The following is a 17739-nucleotide window of genomic DNA, read 5'->3' on the forward strand; positions in this document are numbered from 1 at the left end:
ACTAAGGGAATACCGATCGCCTTTACACTGATATCTGCTGCTGTCACTTCTCCTAATGCTAAACGGTTCTTGTTTAGGGCCGGCCTAGCCCTGATCTCAGAGAGAATAAGATTGCTCCGATTTGAACTAGACAATTTAGACAAGACTCTCTTGAAATCACACTTAACATTGACAGAGAAAATGTCTTTATCTGATTGAGAACATGTCGACAACATGACAGCCTCTTTAGCTGCCTCAATGTCAGCTAAATGCAAAGATAACCTGATTTCCAAGTTCAACCTCCTTTCCAAGAGGAAGCCAGATCCACACGTTAAAAAGTTAGACGGTGACAAGATTATTATCAATTAGAGTAACAGTCCAATTTCCGATAGCCTAAAATCGGTTCTAGCTAAAGCGTTGAATTTCGCAGTCACCCCTAAACACATCCCTGTTGATGATATCATTGCCCAGGTCGACGTAGCCCTTAAGGGTTTGGGACACATTCCTGCAGACGTAGCAAGATCAGAAATCGATGCAATCCTCAAAAACGCTAAGACACCAAACAGCAACATCAGTAAGGATGAGCGCTTTGAGCTTTCTCAATTAAAAAAGAGATGACATCGTCATCCTCTCAGCCGACAAGGGCAATGCCACTGTTATCATGAAAAAAAACACATATAGTAACAAAATTCAGGACCTACTTAATGATGGTAACTATACCAAAATCAATAGAGATCCCACCAACCGCCTTGTTACGAAAACCAGCAATATCATCACTGATTCGACATCTTTAATTGAACCAACCAAGTAGCTTTCCTTAAAACCCTCTGCTGCTAGTCCACCCAGATTTTATGGCTTACCAAAAATCCATGAAGAAGGTACACCACTTCGTCCTATTGTCTCCACCATTAACTCACCCACCTACAAACTGGTCCTATTTCTGTATAAGACTGTACTACCATTCACTGGTAAGACCACCTCAGCTGTACTTTCAGCTGTACTTAACTCAGCTCACTTGGTATCGTTAATTAAGGACATCTCATTATCTCCAGGTGATTTGCTTGTCAGTTTCGATGTAGTATCTCTGTTTACCAAAGTTCCTGTGCCTGACACCATTGCAATGATTGAAGATTTGGTCCAACAAGGACTGAATGCTGTTAGACCGGCCCTGGTTAGACACTGCCTCACCAACACTTACTTCACCTGGAATGGAACATTCTACAAACAAGTTGAAGGTACCCCAATGGGTCTGCCCTTATCTCCAGTTATAGCCAATGTTATCATGGAAAAATTTGAGACGGATGTCATCCAGGCATCCACCCTATGTCCTTCCTTGTTGAAGAGGTACGTAGATTACATGTTCGTCATCTGGCCACATGGCCTACCAGCTCTGGGCCAATTCTTCAACCACATCTATTCCATACACCCAGCCATACAATTCACCATGGAGATAGAAAAGTTACCATTCTTGGATGTTTTAATCGAAAAGAGGCCAGATGGCTCAATGGGACACTGTCTACAGGAAAGCCACCCATATGGATGCCTACCTAAACCTGACTCCCACCACCATCCATCCCATAAGAATTCCCTCATCAAAACTCTACAGCATAGAGCTCGATGTATTTCCGACCATCATCACCTAGCCAGTGAACTGGAACATGTACACCAAGCCCTCAAGATGAATGGATATTCAGACTACACAATCCGTAAAGCTATCACCCCAACCGTTGGGAAAGAACCATCTGAGGACCCAATCAAAACCATCACCTTGCCATATATAGCAGGGATCACCAAAAATATTTCCAAAATCAAGATCCAGGTTCGATTCAACACAGTACATAAAATTCGTGATCTAATCCCATCTGTGAAGGATGTGATCCCTGACATGCAATACCCCGGCGTCTACAAACTAAGCTGTGTCTGCAGCAGTAGTTACATTGGGGAAACTAAACGACATGTCTCGGACCGTGTTCGTGAACATAAGGCAGATCTGAAACACGATAGGACCAATACCTCAGCCATGGCTGATCATTGTTTTAATGCTGTGGGCACATACGAAATAGATTTTTCCAAGACGAAGGTACTCTGCAAACCCACTGGCTATCAGAAAAGATTCGTTCATGAAGCCATCCAGATATATAAACACAGACACAATTTCAACCGAGATGGGTAAAAACTGAGCAATCATTGGAAGGACGTTATTAACCAGTTTAAGTCATAATGGGCTGTGATGTTCCCAGCCTACCACCTTCCAATGTTAGTTGTTATTTTCGGCTCTCTGATTTTTTCTTTCTATCTACGTGACTTTACCGAAAGACCCAAAGAATATTTGTTCATACTTTGATACTGGCAAATATATTTTAATAAACAGCAGTGTAATTTCGGGGATAGGTTTCACAATCTGTATAATTTTACGTAATAGTGAGTGGCAGCGGTTTAACGAAAGCAAACTATATTTATTCGAATGGTTACGTTGTTGTAGCCTTTTTGATGTGGTTTGTGGCCACCTCGCCTTTAGTCCCAAGCAATTTCAGGATGGGGATTTTAGAATTTCCCTTCTGGTGTGCATTTTAACTCTATATTTGACTGGCTCCAAGACAAGGCAAGAAAACACATTGGTTAGCATATTCTTGGTTCTTTCGGGAAAGTCACGTAGAAGGGAAACAATAAAATAATACAAATAAAAATATAAAACAATAAAATTCTCACGACGTTTCGACTGCAACACAAGCAATCATCATCAGGTGTGAAAACCACAGCAAGAATTTTTTTTTTAAAAAAAGTGGCGGTTTTTACGTTAAAAAAACCGCCACATCGTCACAAATGTCTGATCCCCCCCCCCCAGGTGCGTGACGTCATTTATGGACGGCCCCTTACTACAAACATATAAAACACATTTATTATATAGTCTGTATATTTAAGCGAATGAAAACAAATAAAACACAGAAGGAACCATAACAGAGCTGAAGCTGTCATAAATATTTAACTGCAATAATTCCTAAATTTATTGATAAACATACGTGTGCAAATAAATTCTGGACGAAGGAATCCATCACTATCAGCATCTCTTATGATCCCGCAATGCAACAAATTACGAGCTGATCTCGTTGCTCCACGAGCTGATCTCATTGCTCCATCTCCACGGTGGACGACCTCTCAGACATGTTTCATTCCTCGGCTGCCACTGTCATTATTCTTGATCATCGGCCGATCGCCGTCATCCCTTATTGCGAAGTCGCCTGCCCAAGCCCCTTTCCTTTTCATAATTATGTCTTTAACCTGCCTATTTTCTCGAATTCATGTTTTCCTCTTTCGGTCTCTCAGTGGAATTCAAGCAAGCATTTCCCCATGCATCTTTGTGCAAAATCGGTTTCTGTTCTATATATATTTTTTGGAAACAATAATGTTTATTAACCATATGCCGTACTAAGGAGCTGGCTTGGCAGATGTCCAACAATAAGCTGGATTAAGGTGCCAGCATCAACAATGTCTGAATGTGCCCATGTGTGTTTTGGCTCATGCAAGAGGGAAAGAGAGAATACATTTATTGAGCTGTCACTGCTGTTCCTGTTGTGGAGAATACACTGTAATGAGAAACAAGGGTGATTCAGGATAGTAGAGATGTTTATGCTTATTGCATGTGCAGTAGATATTTAGCAAATGTATACATTCTCGCAAACCATTGTCAAACATCATATATAGCAATAATTCCCTAGCTGAATGATAAACCCCGCAGGGATCAGTATTATCAGCCCTACTGTTCAACTTTGACATTAAGCCACTGGGAAATCTGATCAGAGCACATGGTCTTTATTTTCACCAGATTCGGGACAAGCAGGACTTTACTAGATTGTCCGCTTGTCTGTCAGATATTGGCAGTTGGATGTCTGACAACTGACTGAAACTCAATTCCGACAAAACTGAGTATTTGCTGGTTGAGCAGAAGTTTAAACTTGTTGACATGAGGCTCATGGCAGCGTCTTTAACTGTTATGGCACCCCGAATGGTAAACAGAACTAAGAGTCTTGGCTAAGTGCTGGATAATTCACTATTGTTTCTGCCCTAAATAAAACAAGTACTAAAAACCTGTGTTATTCATTTACGAACTATCAAAACGATCATACCATCCCTCTCTGACAGAGATCGTGTTACGGAGCTGAATGCCCTTATAATATCTCGACTATGGCAATGCCGTGTACGTGGACCTTCCACCGTGTCGAGCTGGACAACTCCAGGGCATTCAGAACGCCTCTGTGCGACTATTGACTGGTCGTTCTCACCAGGACCCATCTTCCAAACTGCACTGGATCTACCACACCGGCTTCCAATTGAGCTCCGTGGTGCACGATTAAAATGACAGTACTGTGCTCAATTCACGAATCACTCTTTCAGCAATCGCCTCAATATTTGACCGATAAACTGCAGCTCTAAAATCTTTCTAGGAGTTCGAGGTTCTCACGTATGACCAACACGTTTCGGAGCTCAGCATTGTTCTGTAGTTGCCCCTCAGATTTGGAACGCTCTGTCTGAGAACTGCGCCTGACCGCTGAGATTCTCCCGTTTAAAAAAAAAATGTACTTATTTCTTACATGTTAAATTAGCTAGAGATATTTTGGCCCTCTGAAGCCCCTTTTGTTGCGTCTGCTGCACCTTATAAAAACGTTGATAACAATAACGTCGTTTCTCTACTCCAGACCATACAATTGGTATGGTGTTCGGTGACTACCAACTATCAATTGCATGCAGTGTATAAATGTGCAGGCATTTTTTGCAATCCACTGTTGGATGAGGTGCTCACCATGTGTTGTGCACGCTGTTTTTTTTTTTTAAACATACTTTAAGACTCTGCTCGGTGCGAATTGTTGAAGTTGGGGAGTTAGGTTGTGGGTGCATACAAGTACAGTACAATAATGAGTTTCGCGGCAGTGCCCTCTGTTGCCCACCACATTGCCTCACAGCATATAACACCTGTTATGCACGGTGGTCCCCCCATCCAAGCACTATTCAGGTTCAACTTTGCTTAGCTACCGAGATATGACAAAATCGGATGCATTTCCGGGTGATTGAGTCATCGGATCATGCATTGGTACATTAAAGTTATGGAAATCATGACAAGCGTGGACTATGGGGGTGTCTTCTCGGGGACAGGAGTTGAGAGACACTGATATGGCTCACCAAGGGGCTGTCCATAAATGACGTCACGCGATTTTGGACGATTTTTGACCCCCCCCCTTCGTCACACGGCGTCACAAAAAGTCAGACACCCCCTCAAATATGACGTCACAAAGCTCTGCCCCCCCCCCCCCCCCAATAAAACATGCTTCAAATCGCTTTAAACTATTGTCATTGTAGTGCGTATTTAATGTGCCGTTGTACTCTGATGTTGTAGGAGAAAACTTTTATTAAAAAGTCTATTGAATTACGTAGAACGTGTTGTCTATGTTTATTTAAAGTTGCGCATTTTGATGTGACGTCACATTTCTCACCCCCACCCCCCTCGTCACACGTCGTCACAAATATCTGACCCCCCCCCCAGCTGCGTGACGTCATTTATGGACGGCCCCCAAACTATATTATGTGTTGGCAGATAAGTACTGCTCTTTCCTGCCTATGTGGCTTTCAACCAACACTTGGTTCTCAGTGTCTCAAACTGTTGTCACAGAGTGACCATTGCTGCATGGGAACTTGGCCAGAACAGACTGTACCTTACGTATCCAGCTTGCATCTTATGACATTATACGTTATTTTCTTGTTTATTGTGTCTTAAACCCAGCTGACTCACTTAACTCCTATTTACATTTCCTGTAATGTTATAAATAACAATTATTCATCCATTTCCCTTGAAATGATTAGCTGATGGACTAAATTGTCAAAGTGCAGTAATTACTTTGTTTATTTTATTGGAGACACACTGCCCTGTTTGGCATTCCACATCACAATTGTTTTTTTTCATATCATTCATGCTGCCAGTTCTGCACGGAAGAGGTAATTGGCCAATCCCAACCCCTGACATTTAAAATCACGGGTTTAATCGTGCTATGCGTATTGGTGAATCTTGCCAGCTACTAAAAAGTGGAAAAAAATCACCAAACAAACTCTATAAAGTCACTAGATCTTCAAACATAGATTTTATACAGTCATCAACAATATAAATATTACACAATTTACCAAGAGTTAAACATAGTTAACTGATACAAATCTGCCTAACATCCTCTCTCCAAATGTATTGCCAGTTGGGACGACAAAATATCAAAAAGATAGAAAATCTAGCAGCAAAATAATTGAGTGGTAGCATCTGAGGATGGCTTCAGGGCCTGGTATCTGCTTGGAGTGAATACTGAGCAGGATAATTACGAAAAACACGGATATACATTCCTGCTGCTGTGCATCAACTTGCCATGGAATGTGTTTATGTGGGGAGTGGTCGTGTAGCGGTTCGGCGAACCGAGTTGAATTCATGCCCACGGCCAACAGCGGTGGCGATTATCTGAACTGGTCCTGGGCCTCCCCTAGGTCGACACAGCCTAAAATGAGTACCTGGTGCGATATGTAAACATCGCCACTGGGGAGACAAAGGCGGCAGGGCGTGATGCTGGTCACCCATCCCCTCGTGTGCCGTTCCGGCCTTCATTGGTGCTTGCAAACAGCACTTCCACCAACAGTCTGCTAAGGCTACACGGAATATTCCTAAAACAATATTAGTCATTGTGTTTTGCTGCCCTAACAGGAAAGAAGTACATATAATAAGCGGGGTTGTTCTTCATAGCAGAGACAGAGAGAGATGGAGCTTCTGCTATCATATACTGCAGACCGTTGCCAAACTCAGTTTTGTCTCAGTTACATCTTCACATCAAATCATTTCCGTCGAGATTGGAGTCTGCATTTTTAATCGTTTCAAGATTGCGTTTTGAACGACGACGGAAAGTTCGTTTTACAATTCTTGGCCCAGTAACACAGAATATTTCTAACGGAGGTCTCAAGTTTAAATTAGCATTTCTGTTTTTCCATATTCTTGAGTGCTTCCTTTTCAAAGCAATTAGCTTAACCTTCCGTTGGATCCCATTAAAAGCATCCGCAAGTCTTGTTTTCTTTTTGCCTTTGAGTAATTGTCTCACTTAATGCAATATAACAGTCCTGCAAATGTCTTCGTCTTAAAAAAAAAAACAGGCAATGTGCGCTTATATATATTTTTTTCACAACGTGACGTCGTAATAATTAGGTTGCTTCACAGGACAAAAACATGCTCCGTCTCCGTTTGTCGCATTTGATAAATAACAATTATAAGAGTCAACTGCGGGGAAGTAAAGTGAGTAAGTCTGAACATTTGTTGTCACGCACTCTTATGAATCCAGTCCATCACGAATGGTCGGCGTTGATGACACATACACATCTCTGTGGGACCCCCCCCCCCCTCGTCACACGGCGTCACAAAAAGTCAGACCCCCCTCAAACATGACGTCACAAAGCTCTGCCCCCCCCCCCCCAAAAATTAAACATGCTTCAAATCGCTTTAAACTATTGTCATTGTAGTGCGTATTTAATGTGGCGCTGCACTCTGATGATGTTGGAGAAAACATTTATTAAAAAGTCTATTTAATTAAGTAGAACGTTTTGATTTAAAGCTTTCGTGACTGCAGGGATTCATATTCTTGGTTCTTTCGGTAAAGTCACGTAGAAGGGAAACAATAAAATTGTATTGTTTTTTATTATTTCCCTTCTACGTGACTTTACTGAAAGAACCAAGAATATAAGTAGAACGTGTTGTCTATATTTATTTAAAGTTGCGCATATTGATGTGACGTCAAATTTCTCACCCCCCCCCTCCTCGTCACACATCGTCACAAATGTCTGACCCCCCCCCCCACCCCGCTAGGTGCGTGACGTCATTTATGGACGGCCCCTAACATTGATCTCTCACCCACCGACTTCTCGATTCACTCATTACTCCATTCACCCTTGCACTCATCCATCATCACACCCATTCACTCACGCGTCCACCTACCCATCAATGCATCCGTGTACAGGATGTATTCATACGCTGATCAAGTAATCATCTACCCAACCACGCATCCCATTCATAATTCCACCGGCGATCCGACCCCTCCTGCGCTTATACTCTATAAAAGACGCCCCCACTTGGCCACACACACTGAGCGCACTCCTCTGCTGTGGTGCCTGTTAAATCACTTCCCCTTCGCCCCAAGATTCTCCCAACCTCCTACTCCTTCCTCATCGCTTCTCCCAACTCTCCAGAACCACCAGCGGCGTTCAGCTTTGCAGCACTTCGGGGGTGGGGGGTTAGACGCTGAGAGAGCTTGACGCATCATGCAGAAGTAGTCGGGGGAGTAGATAGGCGACTGACCGACTGACGGATGACCCAGCAAGCCGGAGCCATCCAACTCCAGCGGACGTTCATCTTTTCGCACGACTGCGGCGCTGGGCGTTGCGAGCTTACGGGCAGCAGGGGGTTATAGAGCACCGGCAGAAGCAGTGGGCAAACACGGCAAAGCAGGTCCGGTAGCCAGTTTGGGGACGAACCGACTGACTGACTACCCGACGGTTTTCCCTACCACCCAAATGAAATGCCTCCTCCTCCGCACGGAGACTCCGGGAGGCGGGCGAGGCGAGGGGGTCTCTGCCGGCGAGGGTCGCGGTGCTGGGCGTGCGGCCTCGTGGTGGCCGTCGCGAGCCTCGTGGTCCTCACGCTGCTGCTCGTGTTAGCGGCGCTGCTGCAGCCGGGCCATCGACGGGGCCCCGAGGATCCGGAAAAATGCGACAGCGTCCACAGCGAATGGCCCAGCTACCAACGCGGGGCCGTCGCTTCGGACGCGACGCGATGCTCCATCGTGGGCAGGTCAGCGAGTGGTCGGTCACTTTGGGCCATCCCGTACGCGCACGTTTGTTTGTCCGGTGCGCGTCTTTGTCGCTGCGAGAGTGTTGTATTTTTGTTGTTGTCCGTTGTCAGCGTGCGCGTGTCTCTTGTCTGCTTGTTGCATGTCTGTTGTCCGTCTCTGTCAATGCGTGCGTTTTTGTTGTCGCCATGGTCTCTCTGTGTGTACGTACGTACGTGTGCTTTGTCCGCATTTGTCTCGATGTGCCATGTGTCTTTTGTCTGTAGCCGAGTCCGTGTCTTTCGTCTTTCTTTGTCTGCGTGGCTTTTATTTGGCTCCGTCTCTTTTTTTTATTGTGTATCTTTGTTTGTTCGTGCTCATGCATGGGGGAAACGGTGGCGTTGTGTGGTTAGCGCACGTATTCAAAATCAAAAGTTAAAATGATTTTTTGCCCAAGTGTTTTGAGGCGGTGCTTATCTAAAGCCCTCATCCAGTGGTGGAAATTTCTAATTCCTATGGCGGGGATGTTTGTATCAATAGGCCAATTACTCGCTTGACTTACCCTAAAAAGTGCTACTCATTTCAACGAATCCGGAGGGTTGATGAGTCAGAATTGACAATTGTGTATTTTTTTCATAATACGAAACATCAAAGTGTGGTCAGTTGCGTCTGTGGCTTACAGTGATGGCACTTTCATCTATAACCAGAGGCAGCAGTGATTTATTTGTGGGACAAGTCCATTGAGGCTTGAAAGTATAAAAAAAAGGATTTTGCATGAAATGTAGACATGTCAAATTTAGTGGCCCTTTTGTGTTTTCGCGCAAATGTCTCAGGAATGTTCAGATAAGATACGTTCACTTATCTTGCTTCCTTTCACCACATAGCATGAACAGTCGTCGTGGAAAATGTTACTAACGAGTACATACCGCCTCTTTCAACATAAACAAAACACATAAAAAATATAAGTAAATATTGCTCCACTCAATCCATCGGATTCACGGCCTTCGGAGGGGAGTGCATCTTACTTAGGCAGTGTTGGCGCAATACAAGCAAACACTGGGACCGTTTTTCGACATTCAGTCTTTCTTCGGCAGAGTCAGGCTTGCCTGAACCAATGCTGGTTAGCTGCCCGGTGTTTTCCATAATAAAGGGGTTTTTTGGGGGTTAGATCGCGTAAATATATAAATGTGTCGTTAAAACCCACCACAACCCAACACAGCCAACTAGTAAGGGTTGTCACGTAAACAGAACGTGGCCAATTCGCCAAGCCACAACATTTGCAATTTGAGTACAACGTTTCGCCAGTAATTACAACGAGCTACAACTAACTAACTAACTAACACCGAAAGAACCAAGAATATGAATTTGTGCAGTCACAAAAGTTTTAAGTCAAAATTTAATGACGCAACTCTTTGCTCCATGTGCGGATGAGTCACGGTGCCAGTCTTCTCTTGACCAAGAACGCCTTTAATAAAGATTAGTTTGAAACAGCTGGGCTTCATCAAATCACCATTTCCTGAAAGAAAAACAATCTCAATAACGCCAGTGGCCTTTTAGGGAGGAGTATGACCTGCTTGCCAATGGCCTTCGTAGATATCTCACAGATACCGGAGTTAATAATAATTATAGGGAAAACAATGGTGATTATTCCAAAAACACCTACAGTGAGGGAGAAAAGTATTTGATCCCCTGCTGATTTTGTACCTTTGCCCACTGACGAAGAAATGATCAGTCTATAATTTTAATGGTAGGTTTATTTGAACAGTGAGAGACAGAATAACAACAACAAAAATCCAGAAAAACGCATGTCAAAAATGTTATAAATTTATTTGCATTTTAATGAGGGAAATAAGTATTTGGCCCCTCTGTAAAATATGACTTAGTACTTGGTGGCAAAACCCTTGTTGGCAATCACAGAGGTCAGATGTTTCTTGTAGTTGGCCACCAGGTTTGCACACATCTCAGGAGGGATTTTGTCCCACTCCTCTTTGCAGATCTTCTCCAAGTCATTAAGGCTTCGAGGCTGACGTTTGGCAACTCGAACCTTCAGCTCCCTCCAAAGATTTTCTATGGGATTAAGGTCTGGAGACTGGCTAGGCCACTCCAGGACCTTAATGTGCTTCTTCTTGAGCCACTCCTTTGTTGCCTTGGCCGTGTGTTTTGGGTCATTGTCATGCTGGAATACCCATCCACGACCCATTTTCAATATCCTGGCCGAGGGAAGGAGGTTCTCATCCAAGATTTGATGGTACATGGCCCCGTCCATCGTCCCTTTGATGCGGTGAAGTTGTCCTGTCCCCTTAGCAGAAAAACACCCCCAAAGCTTAATGTTTCCACCTCCATGTTTGACGGTGAGGATGGTGTTCTTGGTGTCATAAGCAGCATTCCTTCTCCTCCAAACACGGCGAGTTGAGTTGATGCCAAAGAGCTCCATTTTGGTCTCATCTGACCACAACACTTTCACCCAGTTGTCCTCTGAATCATTCAGATGTTCATTGGCAAACTTCAGACGGGCATGTATATGTGCTTTCTTGAGCAGGGGGACCTTGCGGGCGCTGCAGGATTTCAGTCCTTCATGGCGTAGTGTGTTACCAATTGTTTTCTTGGTGACTATGGTCCCAGCTGCCTTGAGATCATTGACAAGATCCTCCCGTGTAGTTCTGGGCTGATTCCTCACCGTTCTCATGATCATTGCAACTCCACGAGGTGAGATCTTGCATGGAGCCCCAGGCCGAGGGAGATTGACAGTTCTTTTGTGTTTCTTCCATTTGTAAATAATCACACCAAATGTTGTCACCTTCTCACCAAGCTGCTTGGCAATGGTCTTGTAGCCCATTCCAGCCTTGTGTAAGTCTACAATCTTGTCCCTGACATCCTTGGAGAGCTCTTTGGTCTTGGCCATGGTGGAGAGTTTGCAATCTGATTGATTGATTGCTTCTGTGGACAGGTGTCTTTTATACAGGTAACAAGCTGAGATTAGGAGCACTCCCTTTAAGAGTGTGCTCCTAATCTCAGCTCGTTACCTGTATAAAAGACACCTGGGAGCCAGAAATCTTTCTGATTGAGATGGGGTCAAATACTTACGTCCCTCATTAAAATGAAAATCAATTTATAAACATTTTTACATGGGTTTTTCTGGATATTGTTGTTGTTATTCTGTCTCTCACTGTTCAAATAAACCTACCATTAAAATTATAGACTGATAATTTCTTCGTCAGTGGGCAAACGTACAAAATCAGCAGGGGATCAAATACTTTTTTCCCTTATTGTACGTGTCTCCCATCGATCCGAATGCTCTTATTGTATAATATTGTAAACACTGTCCTCTGTAAGATATGGAGCCATCACTTTCACAATATGCAATCGCCTGTTGAGAAGTAAGAATCTCATTAAAAATGTGTACAGTAACTATACATGCATCAGTCTGTATACTGTGGAATGCTTGGATTATCTGGTTGATCCTGTGTAGACAGAGACGACACAGCACCTCGATGTGCAGTATTTGAATTCTGTCGTGTGTGCCCTGGATAGCGCTTGAATGGGTGACCGCAGTGCACGTTTACCCATCTAAGCAAGCGAAGTGGCAACACCCAGTGTTGGTACTGCGCTTCTGTGCTCCCGCGTCTCTCCTTGCTGCATTTACACCGACCCATCGCTGATCAGCATGGCGAATTATGCTTCACATGATTCCTGCAACCCTCACAGCTTTGGGGAGGCTCGCATCCAGCAGTGGAATGACAAATGGCTGTACACGTACAACACCTCCAACGCACCCTTGCCTTGGCAGCATCACTCATGTGGACATCTGTGAAAAAGAGCTTCTTAGCTCATCAGATTCCTCGAGTATGAATATTCTGATTCTGATGTGCGCTATACTCAACAACATGAGTTTGACCAAACCGAGTCCCAATTTTCTGGCTCTGTGGCAGTATCAATCACGAATAATAATTGTCATTTATAAGACGCAATTCATCCAATAATCTCAGTGCGCCATGCACGAAGAAAGGAAATATAAATAATGTCAATGTCCAGAGTCCACTGGCTCCCACAACGGCGTCCGATTGACCAAGGGTAGCCTGCGTATTTATGCAGCTGAAGACGATTAATCAAATCGCATGGGGGAGGAGGACAGGAGGGGGCCAGGGTGCAGCGGTCGTTAGAGGTCGACTGAGAAGTGCCACACTGTGATGCTATTCCCAGACTCGTGGAGACACCCCGTTTGGCATGTTTCACACGCCGACCAGCGATAGTGCACAGCTACGTTTCTCCACGGTTCACGTCAAGCCAGCTGATTGAACGGCTCGTGTGTGGCGTACAAAGAGTAAGCGACAATATGAATAATGTACAGGCCCTTTGTCACTCCACTGCTCGCTTGGATGGAGCCCTCCGCGTGCCGTGTCCGTCGTTGGGGTGGTTTGACCCAACCTAACAATGCGGATTGATGAAGGGGCATGGGGAGGAGGAGGGTGGCCAGGACCCGTTCAGATATCACTCGCTACGATTGTTATCCGTGGCCCGGAATAGATCGCAGGTCAGTCGTCAGGTTCATAGCGGAGTGCGTGAACCAGGAGCGTAATTAGCGTCGTAGTGGGGGGTACCTTGCACCCCCCTGGTGGCCAAAGGTACGAGTTGGGGCCCCCTTCCGACAAACACCATGAGATATTGTTGAGTTTTCAACAACTGTGTAAAGGAACAAACACTTATCTAAAACGCGGTTTACATTTATTTTAATGAACATACGTTCATTTGCGTCCCACGTTTTTTTTAATTGAATTGGAGCAGCAACGTTTGGCTTGTGCAAATTGCGCATCGCACGTTTCGATGTTGTTGTCATAGTGTAACCGGGTAGACGAGCTGAACCTTTCCGCCGCGTTGGGGCGAATGGGGGGATGGTCGTGAGCTTAACGATTTGATTCGGCAAGAGGAGCCGCGGTATATAATCGTCTACGTTCGACCGTGCAAAACAAAACCGACACGATTTCCGTACCCCCTGTGTTGATGTTGTTACGCCACTGACACAACTCACTGCATCGCTGCTTTCCCTACAAAGAAAGATGACTTGTCCGAATTGTTTTCCTGACATGTTTGACGATAGATATTTTAAAGTTATATACAGTGAGCATAAGTATTATGCCAGACATGCAAACCTGCATAGATTAACATTTATTCTTATGTTCACGATACGTGCATCGTTCCATGTACCTGGGAATCGATTTAGTTTTTGGCAAATATTGTGTAAACGTACATGCCCAAGTTTGTCTTCAATGGATTTATAGAGACTTTCCATAAAGCGTCTAAAAACATTTAGAAACATGCGTTTAGAGTATTTGGCTGCTATAATTTTCCACGTGATAAGCCACTTCGTTGAGCTATCATTTGTGGCCAGGCCGCTTCTGAAAAAGAGCTATATAGCTCAGTGGGCGTTACCTGGTAAAATATAAAAAAACTGTTTATTGTTTAGCAGTTTTAAAGTTTACCAAGATTGTTATCAACACCCATGCGACACAGCCTGCCTCGACATTCCGATAACACAGTGTTCTTCACTAATTTTCGGAGGGGGGGGGGGGTCACTTTCAGCGATACGACATCGATGTGACAGCCGCCACATATTTGAAACCATCGGGGGCCACACGTCAGGGGGCCGCACTAAAGGCCACCAGGGGCCACCAGTGAGGGACACTGCTAAGACACGGTTCAAAAATATCTTCAGATACTTCAAAGCTGTGGGTGATCATTAGTATAACAGTGAAGTTCTTTTTTTTTACTTGGGCATGGTATAGCAGCAAATTAAGACTGCAGTTCAGATGGAAATGATTTGCCCATTTTTTTTGGTAAGGGAGAAATGCTCGTAATCAATTTTTTTTATGATCACAACCTGACCCTCTTTAGCCACACATGTACGCGTCGCATGCACCATTCAGCTTTGCGCATATGGGAAACCATTTACTTGGTAAACAAGCCGCATTTTACTACAGCTGTAGACAATTACCTTTAAAATGACACCGGACATGTACGGTCAGAATTACGTTGCAATTATTACCGTGCGGTTGCCTCATTTGCCTAATTTGCCTAATTTGTGGAACTGAACAAATGATTTGATGACACTGCGTTAGCAGTGGTACACAAGCACAACGAACAAAAAAACACTCACAAAAATGCATTTTTTGTTCATTTGCAGAACTTACGAAAACGAAATATGGCCATTTACGTGGTTAGCACGCTGGACTTGCAATCCCGAGATCGCCAGTTCGATTCGATCTCCCGGCACGGCCTTTGAAACAATGGGGCAAGTTTCTTAAATCCTACTGCCTCTGTCCACCCATCAGTATAAATGGGTCCATTCTAGACGATTGGCAGGTCGTGTGGTGGGCTAATTTGTAAACACTCTCATTTCCAACAAGACGTCCGGTCAGCGTGGAGGAGTAGACCAAATACCCTCCAGAGGGGCTCTCTATAGGGGCTTCCCTTCCATCAGCAGTGCCACGAGTAGAACAGTTGCAGGGCTCCACCCTTTACCTCTTACCAACGAGTCTAAAATAATACCAACAGCCCTAATCGCGACAAATCACGGAATCGCCAGGACGCTCAAACCGTTACCGGGCCTAATGATTTTGTTTCCTGCACAGGGACGTTCTGAAGGTAGGAGGCTCTGCGGTGGATGCATCCATAGCTACCCTGTTCTGCACCTCGCTGATGAACCCACACAGCATGGGTCTGGGAGGGGGCGTCATTTTCACCATTTACAATCCGGCCGGAGGTGAGTGTGCACATGCGAGCGAGCTGCACGACCATACACATTACTATACGTTGGCATATATATGTCCATTTATCATCAAACTCCTCTGTGCTGTTATGTCTTACTTTGTATTTCCATCGTGAGGCATAGAAGTAATTGACCGCCCATCAAGCGAAGCCTCCTTCCCTTGTGTTCATCCCAGCGTCTTGAGATGCGGTCGCATTCAGATGCGGTACAAATTAAAATAATCGTTGTTCTGTGTCATGTGGTGCCAGCATCATTGGTTGTGTCCAAGACGAGTTGGCGGGGGAGGGGAATGGGGTAGGAAGTGGCACACTTTGGGGGGGGGGGGGGAGAACAATCGACTGTAGCCTTCCCACTAAAAGCACTTGGGCACAGGAAGGTAGAAGCCACTAGTCTTAATTTTAACAGTAAAAAAGTATGCATTACTATTTAAAAAAAAAATCCACTCCCCCCCCCAGCTGCCCCACCCCCCAACCCCCACCTCTCTCTCCCCCCAGCTGCCCCACCCCCCAACCCCCCCACCTCTCTCTCCCCCCAGCTCTCCCGTCGCCGGTAAACAAAGTGCGCCCACTCCAAACATTGTCGTTTCATTGTACAAACAATTTAATTCATTTAAAACGTGATAACATGTGCAATTTTAGTGTGAGTGGTTTATTCAGCAGTGCTTCAGTCAAAGGTAAGTGTTGCATAGTGGATAGTCCTACCATGAAAAAATTAAACGGGTTACGACATGTCACACGTGTAAAATATTTTTGGGATAGCCCGCACCTCCATATACCCCGCAGGGTCTTGTTTTGTTTGTAAAAAGTGGTATACCCCGCGGGTTATATGCGGGAAAATACGGTATGTCCATGTCCTCGTGTGTGTACAATGTCACTAACACTATCCACATTCATGCTCAGCCTCTATTAAACAACTCATTTTGAAACGGCGACCAGGTGCTGGGTGATATTCGTGTTTTTGAGTGAGGTATAGAATGCAACTACCTACACGCTGTGTCATCATGAAAACTGACTCGTTGTGCACGACCTCATGTCAGCGTCATTTGTCGAACTTTTGTTTTCCTCTCCTGCAGGGGAAACGGAAGTGATTATGGCGAGGGAGAGGGCTCCGAGGAATCTACCGCCATCCATCAACGACACACTTTGCAAGCGAAATAGTAATGCCAGTTTTGTTGTCCTAACGTTATATATCTTCCACCGTTGTGTTGGGAAGGGGGGGGGGGCGTTTTGAAGGGTTTGTGGGGGGGGGGTAGGCAAGGGGGAAAGATGGTGACATGGTCCAGCGGTAGAGCGTTCGCCGCTCGTTGCGGAGGTTCGCGGTTTAAATCCAGCGGCCACCCTGTATCGGAATCTTTATTTACGCTGGAGGAATCCGTTGAGCTATGAAGCTCTTTTTGACAGATTCCCAGCAAAATACGGCGGGTGTAATAACCTTAAGAATACGCGCTGTCTGCTTCGTGGCGGACGTTAAAGATCTCGCGACGTCAGTCGCAAGAATTAGCCGTTGTATGCCGGCATCGTTGTCCAACTTTGGAAATTGACGCGCAAAACTACTTCATTGGAATCTGCATAGCAATCACCCCCCCCCCCCCCGACTAAAAACTTCTTGGCAGGATCCTCCTGAATAAGGGTCGTGAGACTCAGTGAGGCTTCTCTGGGTAAACAATGAGAAACAAACAAAAGAAATGCTCATAAATGTTGTGGATTCACTCTTCAACACACCGGTGGGCTAAAGTAGTGAACTATTTGTCTTTTGTCAACGTGACACTTTTTTGCTGATTGGCCGTGTCGGGTGGTGGAGGGTTACGACACATTTATAAATAACGCGATCTAACCCAAAAACCTTTATTATGAATAACATTGGTCGCCTCTGATCACTGCACCTGAATGAGTTAAATGATGACGTCGCCCTGCTGCTGCTCTATTTAAGACCGGGAGCAAGTGGAGAGGGCTTTACCATTCTGGCGAATTGCCCGATGATGCTGGATGTAATTACCAGCGAAACGTTGTACTCAAACTGTAAATGTTGTGGATTAACTCTTTAACACACCGGTGGGCTAAAGTAGTGAACTATTTGTCTTTTGTCAACGTGACACTTTTTTTTGTTAAACCAAAACAAATGCTACAATGGCATTTTCACGTCACATTTTGTTCCTGGTATTGAGCG

The 17739-nt window shown here is 44.8% G+C and overlaps 1 protein-coding gene across 1 annotated transcript in view; it reads left to right on the plus strand.

Annotated features, from left to right (window-relative positions):
* Positions 1-7918: 7918 nt before the first annotated feature.
* LOC116939089 (glutathione hydrolase 1 proenzyme-like) overlaps positions 7919-17739 on the plus strand; it is a 31094-nt gene continuing 21273 nt past the window's right edge. The window contains exons 1-3 of the mRNA XM_032947024.2: positions 7919-8833; positions 15437-15567; positions 16646-16729. Of these exons, the coding sequence (XP_032802915.1) occupies positions 8562-8833; positions 15437-15567; positions 16646-16729 (487 nt within the window). The 5' untranslated portion in view covers positions 7919-8561. The remainder of the gene's footprint in view (positions 8834-15436; positions 15568-16645; positions 16730-17739) is intronic.

The sequence above is a fragment of the Petromyzon marinus genome, chromosome 5, assembly GCF_048934315.1.
Source record: "Petromyzon marinus isolate PM22_M1 ecotype Great Lakes invasive population chromosome 5, UKy_Petmar_22M1.pri1.0, whole genome shotgun sequence".
In the NCBI taxonomy this organism is placed as follows: Eukaryota; Metazoa; Chordata; class Hyperoartia; order Petromyzontiformes; family Petromyzontidae; genus Petromyzon; species Petromyzon marinus.